Source organism: Mandrillus leucophaeus, unplaced genomic scaffold, assembly GCF_000951045.1.
Source record: "Mandrillus leucophaeus isolate KB7577 unplaced genomic scaffold, Mleu.le_1.0 Scaffold44, whole genome shotgun sequence".
NCBI classification, from domain to species: Eukaryota; Metazoa; Chordata; class Mammalia; order Primates; family Cercopithecidae; genus Mandrillus; species Mandrillus leucophaeus.
In genome coordinates this window covers 4547034-4564810 of record NW_012104698.1, presented here as the reverse complement: position 1 = coordinate 4564810, position 17777 = coordinate 4547034, and the positions used below count along the sequence as shown (strand labels likewise).

The 17777-nt window shown below is 36.1% G+C and overlaps 1 protein-coding gene across 1 annotated transcript in view; it reads left to right on the top strand.

The window, feature by feature from the left end:
* CDH8 (cadherin 8, type 2) overlaps positions 1 to 17777 on the top strand; it is a 393813-nt gene that overhangs the window by 197362 nt on the left and 178674 nt on the right. Inside the window, exon 5 of the mRNA XM_011994007.1 lies at positions 14734 to 14901. Within this exon, the coding sequence (XP_011849397.1) occupies positions 14734 to 14901 (168 nt within the window). The remainder of the gene's footprint in view (positions 1 to 14733; positions 14902 to 17777) is intronic.

Genomic DNA, 17777 nt, shown 5'->3' with positions numbered 1-17777 from the left:
ACACAATATATTTTGATGTGTTCTATGGGATCTCAGGAAATGTATTTTTTCAGTGAGGATGTACAAATAATTACACTATTGCTTAAGGGGAGAGCTATTTTAATTAAAGTTAGAATATTCTAGATTCCAATATCATTTACTAGCACTGTGACTTGGAGTAAGTCACTTATTATGCTGTACTTTCAAGAAGCAGGAAAAGTATATATTTCAGACAACCTTACATGCATTTCCTGATTTAATCCCTTGATCATTTTAGTGACAAAAAATTAGTGTTTTTCATTTAACAAGTCAGGGACTTCATGATGAGAAAGGATTAGTGACTTATTCAAAGTTACCCAAAACATAAATGTCAGATTTGAAGACACATTTATGCTTTTGTTCTAGCCCACAATTGTTTTGTCTGCACACAGTGATTTTTTCTTTTATTTGTTGAACTTATATGCATGTATATAGGTTACTTATAGAGATGGTATTTTGTTCAGCATTACACAGCATAAAATGTCATGTGCTAGTAATGGCTGCAAGTTTCTCAGAAATCAATCAGGGACTTGCATTCTTTGTGTTGTAAGAAGCACAAAACCAGAAAACATAAACAGATAAACCTCAGGTTCTGTAATTACCATGAACAACGAAGAGTTTGAGGGAACCAGTCTTTTATCAACAGTGGGTATCTTTGCTGCAGAGGATCTTACGGAGACCCCCCTCTACCCACCAAGCCTAAAGCTTGACAAATAGGAGGTAATCAGTGAGTGTTTATTGAGTTGAATTCAAGGAAGCAGACAGTTAGGAAAGGTGAAACTTCAATATCCACTTATTCATGCATTCACATGCCAAATATGTTTTCCTATAATGTGTATCTTCCCTTAGATTCATTGGAACAAAAACATTCAAAGATAGGGCACACACTGCAAAGAGGCAATGGAGAGTGAGAAGAGACTGATAAGAATCAGGAAGTGTAAGGCAAGGGAGAGTCATATAATCTTTAAAAATCTAGAGAAGGATAAATAAGATTACCTATTTGTTATAGAGTTAATTTTAATATAAAGAATAAAAAGCACAAGCCACTTAATGTATTTGGAGAAACACTGCTGTGATGTATTTTGACAACTGTCACTAAGGGTACAATAGACCTGTAACAACCTGCTCTTACTAACCCTCTGTTTAGTAACTCTCTATTAACTGGAGCATCAACCTCACTTTCTGTTCTAAGTGTTTTTTGCCTCCGGCTTCCCTGCAAGGAAGGTCAGACTCAGCCTCTTGTTTATACAGATCTAATTATCTCTGTCCTGGAGGGACATAGAGATCTATTCCCCTCTGCTTGCCTCTTTATCTTGGGACATAATCACACCTAGATTGCAAGTTTCCCAAACAGCCTGAGCTAAGTGTAGTTAAAATGTGGTCTATGTGCATAAGGACCACTAGTAATGAATGGCTCCTGCAGATTACACATATTTGTCTTATTTTGTCTGCACATATCACTCTCTCTGTTTTATCAAGGGAAAGGCTGGAACCAGAAAGCCAATACATTGTGGTGACCGTTTGCTGTGTTTCATACACCTATGCGACTTGCAATACAGTCCCCTGCCTCCACACTTAGAATATAGAGATTATGAAGCCAGCTTTCTTCTCTGTCTTTTTCACTGTATCCTTAGTATCTGAAACAGTGTTTGATATGCAGTAGGTGCTTGATAAACACTTACAGAATGATGGACTCATTCCTTCTCAGTGGCTAAGTGTGTCCATCCCGCTTCTTTTCCTTAATCCGTATAAAATAGAACCCAAGATTTTATGTGCCACCCACCCTCTTAGGTGTAGGAATGGGAGCTGAAAAGTGTTGACTACATGAGTACAAATACATTCTTTTGGAAAGTATAAAAACATAGAGAAAAAATGCAAAATGAGAACCGGTGATTATAAGCAAAAGGGAAAACGAGGTGCAATGTTGAGCCAACAGCTGATGCTATGTCTTGCACAGACAGTGATCTGATGAAGCAGGAATCCTGCAGCAGCATTGTCTGAGAAGAGGCATAAGGGGAGGAGGAGGAGGAGGGAAATTCTATTTTCAGAGATAAATGTGAGGAAAGAGGCAAGTCACTGCACTGTGAAGAAAGAGAGCCTGCACCCCCAAAGAAGAATGTAGGAGGATTTCAAAAACAGAACTTGTGGAATGCAACAAAAGGGTCAAGGAGGGTATTGGCTTGAAAGGAACAAAAGGAGTGGTGAGAAGATTATCCGGGGTTAGTTGTGAGATCTGTGTCCTTTGAATTACTGTGAAAGAATCAAGTCGTCAGAATTTTAAGTGCCTCTAGCATGTAACTCCGCTCAGTACTTGAACACCTTTCACTTTTGTGTATCTCAGTGTTTTATAAGCCTCTTTGGCTGACAAAGAAAAACCAGGAGAAGCATGACAGTGGTAGAAAGCCCTGGAAAGTATATATATATCTCTCTCAGTCTAGCTTCTGAGTCCTACTTTGAGGGGAACTTAGACAAGTCATCAGTCTATGTTCGATGGTCACTGTGACTGCTACCGTAATTAAATGAAGACACTCCCTCCCTGGTCAAAGATCTCTCATTGAAATAGTTGTGCTTTTCTGCCCTGTTTTAAAGCAATGGAAGCAATTATTGTCCCTGTCTGTACAGCTTTGTGTAGTCAGAGTTATGCAATTACACCAATAATGTAGTCTTAGGGGTTGTAGTAGTAGTAGTTATTGTTGTTGTCATCCTAGTATTGATCAGCTAATTATTATTTTATATTATTATTGAGTAAATAGTTTGTAATGTGTTTATCTTTAATAATTATCTTTTAAAAATATTTTTGAGTAAGCACTGTCTTCATATAGCAGAAGAAAAATCAGGGACTCAGAGAGGTTAAGAAAATTTCCCAGGCTGTTTACAGCAACTGTAAGTGAAAAAGCAATAAATCCAACCCATTGTGTCATATCAAACCTGGGCTCCTAAAACACTACTTGTATTACTTGTGCGTAGTGGTGGGCCGTGATCAGTATGACATGCCATGATTGATCATGTCGGATTGTTCAATCAGATATACTATGTCTGATACACATAGTATACCAGTCATATATACTATGATCAATCAGACATACTATGTCTGATTGATATCTAGGCCTTTGAAGCATGACAGGCATTAGGACCACATTAACATTTGGAGATAACATTAATTCAATTAAAATTTGTTTTGAGTACCTATTACACTCTGCAAATGATGTCAGGTGCTATTTTGTAAGTCTCAGGTGGGTATTTCTATATCTGTTTTATGGATGAGGAGACTGAGGTTCTAAGAATTGAAAATTGTCACCAAATTGTATTTAGATTCAGGTCTGAATTCTGGCTCCATTTCTTAGTAGGTAACTCCAGGACCAGTGCCCCATTCTCTCTACAACTCTGCTCTTCTCTTATGCTTAAGTTCTGAATTGCTAGGAGAAAGCATCCAATTTTGTGGTGACTTTCACTTTGCTTTTTTAAACCACCCATACTTATTATATGTATAATTAGTTATTGGAATTATGACTTAAGGAAAGAATAGTGCCATCATGTTCTTCACAGAAATAATTCCACTTGATTGAAGAGTCTCTGGAAATGTTTTCATTTAGGAAAAAAGAAACTTCACCTTAATTCTGAATAGGAATAATTGGAAGTATTTCAATGTAACTCTAAATTGGCAATTTAGGTAGCATCAGTCATTGGCTAGCCATATGTTGGTACTGGAAATGGTGGCCTATGGAGAATTATTTAACAGGGAATCCGGGAGCTACAGAAGTAACAGTCTATACGAAGTCACTATGCATGTTGGGAGTAAAAATATAGAGATGGGATATAATAGTTAATTCACTTGCAGGGATTTCATATGTTATTCCATATGGATATGGATATAGAGATGACTGTGATCTACACAGGGGGATAATTAAGAAGTTGTAGTTTTTTTAGTCTAAGAATATGCTACATTATAAAACAGGAAATTCACATGTAAGGAAGTAATTTTTACACATTCAGATAGTGGAATGATCCTCAGCGGTCTGATTTAAAGCTTTCAAGCCTGCTGTTCTATAGCAACAATTTCCAAGCATAAATAGGGCAGGGAATATAGATGTTAATATATAAAACCTATATGACAGAGCCATGACTGTTAAACAGACTCATATTAAGATGCTGGGATAGCATAGAAGGCGATTGTTGGACAAATATCTTACTAAGCATTCTGCAGAGATATTTTTTGGCAAAGGAGAGTATGTTATTTTCTACGTTCTTTTTATCAGACATGAAGTTTCTAGGCAAATTAAAAAATATTTTATAATTAAGATTCTAAAGACCAAGATTTGGACCCCACAGCTGCAGGCTGTGGGACCTTGTCCAAGACCTTTCTCATTGCCAGGTCATATTCTGAATTCCTAACCTTCATGTGATAATACATTTTCACCTGTGGAAAATGAATTGTTTTCCTATCAACTCTTATAGGAGAATTTGCATGTCATAACTATATATGTGCCAAGAGAAATAAATAACTATGAAACTTCAAAAATAGCAAATAACACCAGAACATCATTCATTGATAAAGCATGTATATCAAAGAAATTGTTTTTTCATGAATTCATTCCCAAGTAATTATATTCATGAAATATTTCTAGGATACATAGCTCATCAGCACCACCCTTTTTTGAGTATTCCTGAGAGTATATGAAATATTAAAACACTGCCCTACGAATTTATATTGAGACATTTAATTAATACTTCAAATGTCAATTATGGAATGAATAAAATATCTACAGAAACAATGAGAACCCTGTGTTCTTCAGTTTATACAACACACACACCTCACTAGCATTAATTGTGGTGCTATGTCCTTCTTCTGACAAACCAATATAACCTGAAGATATGACTCAGGCTGTGATGGAATGAAGTAGCCCTTGAGTCTTAAAGCAGTAAGACTTGAAGTCAAATACTGCCACACACACCCCCAACCCTCCCACCAGACACACACACTTAGTGGCTCTGTGATTGTGTGACAATATCTGGAAGTCTCCAGTCCCTGGAGACATGGCAATTACTAATATTTTTCAAGTGGTTGCATGCTTCAAGGCTGAGGCCCTGAACTAGCAAACTTCAATTACCATTTTTTTCTCTCTCTTTCTTTTTTTTTTTAATTATTTTTTATTATTATACTTTAAGTTCTAGGGTACATGTGCATAATGTGCAGGTTTGTTACATATGTATACTTGTGCCATGTTGCTGTGCTGCACCCATCAACTCATCAGCACCCATCAACTTGTCATTTACATCAGGTATAACTCCCAATGCAATCCCTCCCCCCTCCCCCCTCCCCATGATAGGCCCCGGTGTGTGATGTTCCCCTTCCCGAGTCCAAGTGATCTCATTGTTCAGTTCCCACCTATGAGTGAGAACATGCGGTGTTTGGTTTTCTGTTCTTGTGATAGTTTGCTAAGAATGATGGTTTCCAGCTGCATCCATGTCCCTACAAAGGACACAAACTCATCCTTTTTTATGGCTGCATAGTATTCCATGGTGTATATGTGCCGCATTTTCTTAATCCAGTCTGTCACTGATGGACATTTGGGTTGATTCCAAGTCTTTGCTATTGTGAATAGTGCCGCAATACTTTTACACTGTTGATGGGATTGTAAACTAGTTCAACCATTATGGAAAACAGTATGGCGATTCCTCAAGGATCTAGAACTAGATGTACCATATGACCCAGCCATCCCATTACTGGGTATATACCCAAAGGATTATAAATCATGCTGCTATAAAGACACATGCACACGTATGTTTATTGCGGCCCTATTCACAATAGCAAAGACTTGGAATCTCTCTCTTTCTTCTTCCACCTTCATTCTCCTCTATCCTCTCTTTTTCTCTTGTAGTATTTTCATCGCTCTTACATTTGTTGAATAACCTATTATGTGCCAGGGATTACATTAGGTTCTGGGCATACAAGGATAATTATGACATGGCTTTCGTACCCATTAATTTGCTAGCAGGATAGGTTGAAATAGAGGAGGTGGTGAAATGGAAAGAAACATAAAAACAAATGCTATGAGGAAGTTTCTAGCAAAGGTGCATACAATCAAAAGGAAGAGAGCAATTAGTCCTACTTGGAAAGACTTCTTGGCAGCTGAAACATCAGAGCTGGGACTGAAAGGATGCATGGAATTTTAGGAGGTCCAGGAAAGAGTAAGGGTGTTCTAGACTGTATTATCCACACAAAATTGTGGAGGAACCAAGTATATGGCAAATTCAAAGAAAGGGAAGTGTTTGGAAAATCAAAGGCATATGCTGTGTAGAATGCTACAGTAAAAGATGTTTGGGGACAAGTCAAGTAAAGATTTGAATAAGAGAAAAATCACTTAGTTACCTGGAAATCACTGTGGAAGCATTACCTTTTTGAAACTGGTGAGAGCTGTTCACACCTTGTAGTAGGTTTTCTGAATATAAACTATGTTTCTAATTTTAAAAATAGCATAAATATTTGCTGATTATCATAACCACTGAATTAATACCTAAATTTCATTTGACATATGTATATATGTATGCTTGTATACATTTATAAAACCTAAGTAGAAAACATGCATGTATTTACATATGTATGAATCTATATATCATATATGAATGTATATATTTATACAAAGAAATACAATTTATCTACATTTATATGTATATATTTACAGCTATAAGTGTGCATATGTATATGTGTATGTTTATAAAATATATATACTGTGTGTATATATAATATTATATGTAAAATGTGGAAAATAAAACATTTGCCTTTTTACTTATCATGTAATAATACCAAACAATAATACTGAGTCTAAATTCTTGATTCCAATTCAATTAATAACATTTTGTGTATGAGATCAGTGAGCCTCTGGGAATTTCAGCGACCTGCCCAAGATCACATGGCTGGCAATAGTTCTACAAAAATAATTTCTCTTCTAGTTAACTCCAGAGCCCATTCTCTAAGCACAGATCTGTGCTTTTTGATATAAACAGCTGAGAAATATGGGAGGGACACTTTCAGTGCCTGCACTAAAACATATCAAGCTATCTTTGGGTGTATTTATTTCCAAGGTTTTATATGCACAATATAATGCAGGCTAATCATGACATATATAATTTAAAATAATATTAAAAATTATTATAATGTAATCATTTTTAATAGGCTCTTTATAACAGTTTTTAATGTCTGCTTAATATTGTATGCCTTTGATCTCTATAACCTTAACCACTACCTTAATATTTTTCTTGTTATTATTTAAATTGCTTTTCTTTTAAAAAATATTGTACAGAAAAGTGAACATCTAAAACTAAAAATATGAGTAACCAGGAGAAAATAAAATTTATGATTTTCTTAGAATAAGTTCTTAGTTTAAAAAGTACTGGTCAAAATGTGTAAACGAGCTTTCGATTGCTGATTCGCTTGATAAGTTATATTTCCAAATGGGCTGTTATATTTTAAAAAAGCACGAGAAGTGTGTAAGAGGCGATACAGTTTCTCCAAATTCAGGCCAATCTATCTATACGTCTATTTATCTGTCTATCTCTCTATTTCTCTATCTATCTATCTATCTATCTATCTATCTATCTATCTGTCTTCCTCTATAATATCTCCCTTATCTATCTAAATCATAAATTATTAGTCGCAAAGAAAGGGAAATGCTGTTTTCTTTGAGCCTTATGGAGTCCGAATTATTTTCTAATGTGTGTATCTAAGTGTTGCATTTTTTCCTTTGCGGTATATCTGTGCAAGTTTGACATTGTTGTGATTCTGTTATTCAGTGGTAAGGTGGGCGTGTGTGGAAGTATGTCTGGTTATATATACTTTATTCTTCATAACTGGTAGCATGTAGTATAAATCACATAGCTAGCAGAAAGTGTGGGTGCAGTACATGACCCCCCCACTTATAAAAGAATTGTCTCTTATAACCTTTCATCACTTAACCTCATAAGTAAAAGACCCCTTTTCACAGATAATAAAATGATAATTGCATATTGAATTGGAAAGGGTTTTTGGGGATAACAAAGCTAGTGGTTTCATAACTAGGATAATGCGTTCAACAAGTCTTATTCAAAAGAGGAGTCTAGCACAGCATTTTATATCAACTGCAATCTTTGAACAGCACAATCTGGGAGACCCGTGAAGAGTGAATTACAGTAATCAGCCTTCAAAATGACAAAAGAGTCAATCAGCATCCCCTTGCCTTTCTTGTGAAGCCTCTCAATCTGGTGATATCACAGAAATTATAAAAAGAAATCTTCGTGACGGATACAAAATGCTTCTCAAATGATAACGCCAAAGACAATGGGAAGAAAAAAGAACACACACACAAGTTTAATGTTTTTGAGATGACTGAAGCTGGATTCTAATCAGAAGTACTCCCTGGATGATGAGACATAAGAAACAGCTGTTGAGCACTGAGAGGAACTTAGGCCAGTCTAGGATTTAAATTCTTAAACTCCTGAACCAGGAAAATCTCGATTTGATTGAATAACATAAAGATAAAATCATGTCTTAAATACAGGAGAATCAAACATATCAGTCTGTTCACAGCAAGGTAATGAATGTTGGTTTCAAACAAGATGATCCTCCTTTTCCTCGTAATTCTTCTACTAGAATTCACCCCCTAATCTTCTTCTACTCCCCAGTGCCAGGTTCAAATTTCCATTGAATTAACTTCCTGGAGAATGGAGGGTTCTCATTAGTTGAATTCTCTTATTTGCTTGAATTTTCAAAATGAAATTCCAGGGAAACTTCTAATGTATAATCGTTTGCATTCCCTCATCTGGAAATGCTATGCAGCTTAAGCTACTGAGACTCCAGGAGGGCTGGGTACCCCTGAACACCAAGTGTGATTTTTCCTTTTCAAAATTACAAAATGTTATAACCCCCCATTTTCAAGGAAAAAAGTTTGTCCGAGGGATGTTCTCTTGTTAGTCCAAGGCTAGCTGATTATGAAAGGGTCTAAATCTAAATCCTAGAACCATTGCTGTTGGAAATTTATAAAAGTCAAAAATAAAAGATGTGATCAGATAATTTTATCAACTCAACAGTCTTATCCTTGAATTTCTATGCTGGAAAAAATGACCTAAGTTGTTTTCTAAGTTATTGTGAGGTTATTTATCAAATATCCACATCAAGAATTTTACTAATTGCTTCAAAAGAAAGCATTTTATTGTATGGCTTCTCCCAAACTTGAAACCCCTAACTTGTCACCACATTAGTGTAATGGAAGCTTAAACTTATGCGAGCTTCTGAACATGTTGCTGAGTGTTGACAATGTGTGACCATAAGCATGCTAGGGACATGGACACTACTCCTGCTTGACCATTTATGAAAAAAGACAGACACAGTTTATGTCTTGGGCAATGGGACATTAATAAAGTAGCACCATCAAAATTTGCTTTAAATGAGTTTATTTTGGCAAATAGTGAGTCAGAATCTTCTCTCTGGCTTTTTAGAATAAAAGTTGAAAATGGTTAAGAAATGCCGTTTTATTGAAGATTTAAGTCATTTTTTAGCATTCACAGTTCAAATTTTTTAACTTCTCAAATCTGGGAATTTAAATCCTTCTCAAATTTGAAAACAGTCTTGCCTAATTACTATATTTTGTGCTCTGTATTAGGTGGTGTTTCATACCAAACAATGATTATTAAAATAGAGGAGTTATCTGTTGTCCATAATTTTGTTTACTCATGAATTTGTTTTATTGGACACAGAGTTTCTCGTCAAACACATTTCTTTCCTTAAAAGAAACAGCGTGAAGCTGCTAGTGCTTGGGAGATATGTTAGCCAAAGCAGGAGAAAAGAAGTAGAAGGGAATAGTAAGGCTATTTTCATCTTCTATTTTAGAAGCTTGTCAATATCTTGAAGTATCTATGGAAGTGAAATACATTGTGAATAGGAATAGTAAAGTTAAGTAATATGTGTAGATAAGCCCAACACAAAGAGAAAAATAAGAGGATCCAGGGCAATTGTGGTTTCCCCTATTCTGCCTTTACAGCTACAAAATAGCATAAAAAGGGTTCCAAAAATTCTGTCTTGGATTTTTTAATGAGTTTCTGCTAGTCGTGGGGTTGAGACTAGAGGCAGTGGACTCAGGAAAGCAAGAGCTGTTCATTATTCAGTTTGAACTGAAGCCAATTAACTGTGCTGCATGTTCTAAAGAAACCTTGGAGAGACTCCCTACTCGCCTTAGAAATCAGAAAACCTACTCCCAATGTTGTAGAAGAAAAGAGGAGATGCAAAGACTCTCAGAGGTGCAGCCTCCCAGTAGGGCCATCTTGAGCAACTCACTTAAATGAATAGGTATTGCTCTCATTTTACAGGTAAGAAAACAATCTGCCCTGCCTTCTTAAGGAGTGGACCTGGACCTTAGTACATTATTACATTGAAGTACTTTTGAACTATAGATGTCTGTGTAAGAGTAACATGTGGGCAAAATGTTTGGTACTTGGACAGAGTCCCAGTTTTGTAGCCACATATTTTAGGATCTTGTCAGGAAAGAGGCAATTGAGGAGAATTTAACAAAGGGACTGTTGACAAAGGTATGGCCTGGTTAAGAGAGACCTTCATGGAAGAATGCAGCACCGGATGCTAGCAATAGAAGTACCATCAAGACTCCTAGATCTTAAGGAGCAAAGGAAGGTGGCAGTTATTGGACACTAGATAGAATTTTACTTTAACGATATCTCTAAATAATAACCTGAGTGGCCAAATACAGGAATAAAGACTTTGTAGGAGTCTTTGGGGGAGTCATTTGCACAACCTCCCAGGTTAATGTGTGTTGGTGGAGTCTAACAAAAAGCCACCAATTCAATTAAGGGAATTAATTGAGGCAATCTATTAAGGCTACCCTTCCATGCCAACACTGGGTAGATAGGGCTGGGCAGTGGACTTGTAGGAGCAATTGTAGAATATTCTGTACTCTTACCATCATCCACATAAACATGAAAAAGTCTGCCTGGGGAAGGGAAACAGTATGTTTGGGTAACTACTGTGTACCAAGAACTTGGCCTGAATTATCTCACATCATCTTGGAATATCCACAATGAGAAGCTGGTTATTATCTCTGTTTGAGAGGATATGGAGTTTTGATGAGTTTAATAATTTATTCATGGTCACAAAGTTGGTAAGCTTAAGACTAAGATAAAAAATGCAAACCTGCTTGATTTCAATTAGGAGGGGAACATTGATAAGAGGAATCAAACTTGAAAATATTTGGTTGACCCTTGAACAACACAGGTTTAAACTGTGAGGTTCTACTTACATGTACATTTTTTTCAATAAATATTTTGTAAATTTTTCTGAGATTTTCAACAATTTGGAAAAATTGACAGATGAACTAGGTAGCCTAGAATGTTAAAAACATTAAGAAAAATGAATATCATGAATGCATAAAATGTGTGTAGATACTATCATTACCGGAAAGAGGGTTCTTGGATGTCGTGCAAGAAAGAAGTAAGGGCAAGTCTGTAGAATAGTGAAAGCAAGTTTATTAAGAAAGTAAAGGAATAAAAGAATGGCTATTCCATAGACAGAGCAGTCCTGGGGTTGTTAGTTGCCCGTGTTTATGTTTATTTCTTGATGATATGCTGAGCAATGGTTGGATTATTCATGCTTCCCCTCTTTTTAGACCATATAGAGTAACTTCCTGAAATTGATGTGGCATTTGTAAACTGTCATGGTGCTGGTGGGAGTGTAGCAGTAAGGACGACCAGAGGTCATCTTGTCGCTATCTTGGTTTTGGTGGGTTTGGGCCAGTTTCTTTACTTCAACCTGTTTTATCAGCAAGGTCTTTATGATCTGTATCTTGTTCTGGCTTCCTATCTCATCCGGTAAATTAGAATGCCTTAACTGTCTGGGAATGCAGCTCAGAAGGTCTCAGCTTTATTTTACCTAGCCCCTATTCAAGACGGAGTTGTTCCGGTTCACAAGCCTCTTCAATATTCTATTTATATGTTAATTGACTGTGTTATCAGAAAGGTTTGTGGTCAATAGTAGCTTATTAGCAGTTCAGTTTTGGGGGAGTCAAAAGTGACATACGGATTTTCAACTGCATGTGGAGTCAGTGCCCCTAACCCCCCATGTTGTTCAAGAGTCAACTGTATATGCATCTTAGGTAGCATGAAGCTGCTTACCTCAATGCAGGAGGGTAAAAAGACTTTTGCAATTGATGAATTCCCATGCAGCATTTCTTGTCCTATTTGATAAACAAGATTCTCCACTGCGATGCTTCACTCATATTCTGATCTAACTCGTCGACACTAACCCAAAGGTGTTATTTCCAAGTGAGTAAAAAAACTATTTTAATTCCAAATGCCTGAGAGACATCACAGTTTTGTTTTATTTTACATTTTCACTTTCACAACATATAAAAGAAATGATGAGAATAATACATACCAATCTTTTTTTGACTTGGAGAAGTTGTAGGAGTTCTTTCACGCAGGTAACCTGAAAAGTCTCATGCATAGACCGCACCTCATCAACTTTCTTGAAAAATATTGCTGCCTTCCTTGGAGAATGGCATTATTTTGCTCTGATTGTTAGAAGCTCCATGTCAAATTCCAAAGTCCAATGGGTGACATAATCAGTGATGACCTTAGAATGTGGTGGTACAAGCATTCATGTAAATGTCACGGGAGGAAAACAATGTTCTTATCTTCTTTACTGAAAATCTGAGCCCTAATGAAAATATTCTAGGTTATAAAAATGTATATTCATAGCAGAGTAGCTATCTTGGTATCTCAACATGCTAATATAATGAGGTTTGTTATCTTTGTTGCTGTGTTTTGCTTATCTGTTTGTTTTCTTCTCAAAAATGCCTCACAGTGATCTAAATCTGAATGGTTGACATTTTTCTACTTTTCTTTCTGTTTTTATTTTTAACTATATAGGTATGATCTATGAGTTACATTATGATGTGATCAAATCCTGAAACAAAGCATTGCATTGAAAAATATCATCATAGTATTACAAATGTTTGCAAATAAGCAAGGTTATCTAATTCAGTGCTCCCTGAATGGGAAGCCCTATTATTAAATTGTGTCAGAGTCTAATAAAGTGTATAAGAACTCGCAGTTCTCCCCAGAGCCTGCTCCCTGTGTAGGTGCATTGTATTTCTGTGATCACTCTTGGGACTCATTTGCTACTCAAATGATTCAGGGACTTGAACTCCTTGCAATGCTTTTACAGACAGATGATTTTAAAAAACCATATGAATTTAAAAAAAAAGAATTACAACTTCGAAAGTGGCCAAGGCAATGGCTCAGCTTTAATTTGAATTGAACATGTATGGTGCCCCTGGGTTCGAAGTGAAGGGGTTAAATTATCTTTAATCTGGACGTCTTCCTTTTACCTTGACCAGAAATGTAACACACATCAATTCAATAGAAGTATTCTGGACTAGTCAAAACAAGTTTTATTATGGACATTTAGCAATATGGGTAAGGGGCATCTTATGACATAGAGTTAAGTAAAAATGCAGGAAATTAAAAAATACAATATTATCATACGAATATATCTGTCAGTTGTGTGACATGGGAAAATATGAAATACCTACAACATTTATCAATATGAGAATGCCTTAACCATGTATAGTATATTGTACAATGAAAAATTATGCAACTGTAGGAAGTAATGAGGTGAACTTCTACCCAGTGATGAGGAAGTTTTTAAAAAACATCTCCTGTGAAAAAAGAAAGTCTCAGAATGCTGCCTATATTAAGATCATGTCTGTGGTTAAATGTTTATACACACATTTCTGTGTGTGTACATATCATGGCCTTGTAATTTTGCACCTCAAAATGTCAGCATTATCTATGAAAAAACTATGTGGAGGTAGAGAGAGAGAGCTAAATAAGGATTTTTGATTTTCAAAATAACTTCAGGAGGATCTAAGCAAATTTTTGATCTTTAACAAGGGTATTAAATTACCAGTGAAACAAACAGACAAGCCCACATGAAACCCTGAATATGTATCAGAAGAAAAAATATTAAGATTTGAGCAGTGATTATTTTATTGTATTTTATGTAATTTTATATTGTATTCACCTTTTCCTGTATCTTCCTATTTTTCTAAACTATTTGCTACACTTTTACAAAGAGAAGATGTATCTAAACAATTAAAATATAAATATAGTTGAACAGTAGATTAGAACTTAAGACACTTGACTATTTTAATTCTGATTGTTATTTTATTCATCTGAGTTGATTCTAATGATGCATTTATTTATTTCATCTCTCTAATGTATTTGTGAACTTCAGAATAATTTATCTTTGACCTCATAGCCTTCAAGCTATTTGTGTGTTTACTCCTCTTTTAGGGGAATTGGGATCTGTGATAAATTGGAGGATTCTTTCACTTCCAGGGTTTTCTGGGGTGGACAAGACTGTGTTCTGATGTACTTTATAGTTTGGTAGACAAGGGATGTCATTCAGTTTATTTTCTAATATATATTTTTGCAAGTTCTTTTTATACATTATAAAACACATTTTTGCAAATTATCTGTAAATGTCTATGACCACAATCTTTCTCATTGATATAACAGGCACACACAAATCAAATGTCAGAAGAACACAGAAAATTATCTGAGTAGGGACTTGGTGTATGCTTGTGTGTTTCTGTATGTGCGTGTGTGAGATTAATACTTTCGTTTTTTATTTAGCTCTCTGACTGAAAGCCATTCTTCCATTTTCCCCCTCAGCTATTATAAAAACTGCCCTTCCCAACATGGACAGAGAAGCCAAGGAGGAGTACCTGGTTGTTATCCAAGCCAAAGATATGGGTGGACACTCTGGTGGCCTGTCTGGGACCACGACACTTACAGTGACTCTTACTGATGTTAATGACAATCCTCCAAAATTTGCACAGAGTAAGTTAATTTCCTGCACTGGATGAGAATCTTGGTATGATGTTTCCATTGGAATTTATATTATAATTTTTAGTCATATTTTAAAACCTGACAGCAACTATTGAGTGGCTTATTATGTGCCAAGTATGGCATGATTTTGGTACTAAACTTATTCCCATTTTACAGATTACAAAGCAGTTGATAACATTTCCAAACATCAAGCATGTAGTAAGAAAGAATTAGAACCAGTATGTCTGACTGCAAGCTGTGCACTCCTTTCTCTTTTGCACACTATGTCTCTTTATGAAAGCTTGAGAGGATGATGAAAGTGAAGCTCAGATATTGCTCTGTTATTAGCCCCATTGTTTTATGAAGGAAATCAAATATCTAGTGCCCAAGGTAGGGAAAACAAGTATGCAGTAAGCTTGCTGCAAAACGTACACTCCTTCTTCCTGCAACTGGGAGGACATCAGTAAGACTCCACTCTTCCCTGCTAAAGCCATGCTCTCCCTTGGAAATTTCAACAGCATACATTCTAGACAGCCAACATGAAAGAATCAGGGAGACAATCATTATTTGGCAACTTTATTGTACTCTCATTGAACACTTTCTTCTGAGCATTTATTCAAGTAATATGACAGAGACATGATTTGATAAGGCCTTTCTGATATGGGGACTCTTGAACTGAGATATGAAAAAGTGAATACCATGAGTTGGAAAAGGGTGAAGCCATGGGAGGGAGGATGAATAGTGCAGCTAAAAAGAATGTTCAAAAGCCCTGTGTCTACATACTTATTATTATTATTATTGTTATTTTAAGATTCCACATATAAGTAAGATCAGGCAGGACTTTTTTTCCCTTTGATCTGACTTATTTCGCTTAACATAATATCTCTAGGTTCATCCACGTTGTTGCAAATGACAGGATCTCCTTTTTAAAGGCTGAATGATGTTTCATTGTATAAATACACGCCACAACTTCTTTAGCCATTCATCTGTCAGTAGATACTTGGGTAATGTCCATTTCTTTGCTATTCTGAAGAATCCTGGAATGAACATGAAAGTGCAGACATCTTTCCAAGGCAGTGGTTTCTTTTATCAAAACATCATCGTGTACACCTTAAATATAGTCAATAATAAAACAAAAGAAGCCCTGTGGAAGGATGGTGTATAGCCGTGTATGGGAATGGAAATAATTTCACTGCAGCTGGAGCAGAGGGTGCCAGGGAAAGTGCTGCAGCAAGAGTCTGGAGAGTTAGATTAGACAGAAATTAGCCATACTTGGATTTGAAGGCCATTTTAAGTATGAGAACCTTTATCCTAAGATCATTAGGAGACCATTTAAAGATTTTAAATTGCAGCTTGAGTGATAGGCTCTGGTTCCAGGGAAACTGGAAAGAAATTAAATCTGGCCTTCCTTCATTGTCTTCTCTGCTTTGCAGCCAGTTAAAGAGTTATTTGCAATCATTCACATAAAAGGTGATGGTAGCCCTGGCAAGCAAGGGTGGTTGTGTTGGATGCACAGAAAAGTGTGTGGGTGTGATGCACCGTTGGGTTTAGAGAGGACAAAAGTCTAAGGATAGATTACATTTTCAGTTGAGGAAGATGGATGATCATATTTCTAACATGAGAGATTAGATGCATGCTGGTTCTATTTGTTGGTATAGAAAATACCATAGGAAATTTGGTTTTTAAAGAGATGAAGGAGGGAAGGTGGGTGTGGGGAAAGAGAGGGGAGAGTGAGAGAGAGAGAAATGTGTGTGGAGCTTGAAAATGACACATTTTAGGTATCTTTGATGATTTATCTGAAGAAATTCCAAGCTAGAAAGAGTAGAGGAGACGCATTTTCATTAAGAATTTTAGAATTTTTACATCTGGCAATTCATAAATCAGATAGCAATGCAACTCTTTTAAATAAAATTATTGAAATGGAGAACACCATTTCTTCTCATCTTTCCCTCACTTTTTTTGCCTTTGCAATTGCATTACAGTGAATACAGGAAGATGCCATATTTCTTTATAAGAAAATGATTATTCAATCCAATAGTGGCAGATCAATTTCAAACATGTGCCTTTTCTTAGAGATAATAACTATTAAGTATGATCACACTGATAGAGATGAGGAGCAGGCACAGAACAGGAGTGGATAAAGGAATGTTCCATTTGTTTGGCTTCCCAAGACTCCCCGTGTAGGACTAGCAGCACGGCATGGCCCCTGGCTGTCTTATTTATTTAATAAGCATACCGAAAGAGATCATCTCAAACCTTACCTGGAATATAAAGTTTGTGGAAAATGGAATCATTACACCAATTATAAGAAAACTGGGAGACTTTGCTTGAAGTGAGGATTTTCAGTGCCTACCTTATGGCAAAACTATTTGGAAAATGTTTTAATCCCCAGTCCTATAACTTCGTGATTCTAAGAGAGATGTTTTTATCCCATTGTTAAGTAAAGGGGTGTTAGGGCTAGAAGAAACTTACTGTTAATGTTGAGTATAATGAGCCTTAGTTTATCCGAGGGACTCAGTGGATTTGAGCTCAAACGAGAATTAGGTAATGTTCTCCAGATTTGATTTTTCCTTTTGGGTTTTTAGGTCATTGAATGTTTAATTTTCCCTCGTTGTGGTTGCAAGGGGCCTAAAACTTTTTGGCTTTTTGAGTTTGGATTCCGCAGAAGCAGACACTGAGACAAGAATTTGATTGTGAGTTTAACTTGGAAATAGGACCAAGAAATACCAGCGAAGAAAGGAGACAGAGAGAGAGAGAGAGAAATAGCCACACACACAAAAAAAGGTGCATTATTGAGCCAGCTACTACTGTGGGTTACTGGAACTTTATCCCATTGGAGAAACTCTGGACCATTGTAAAGAAAGAAAAGAAAAGAAAAAACTCAAAGT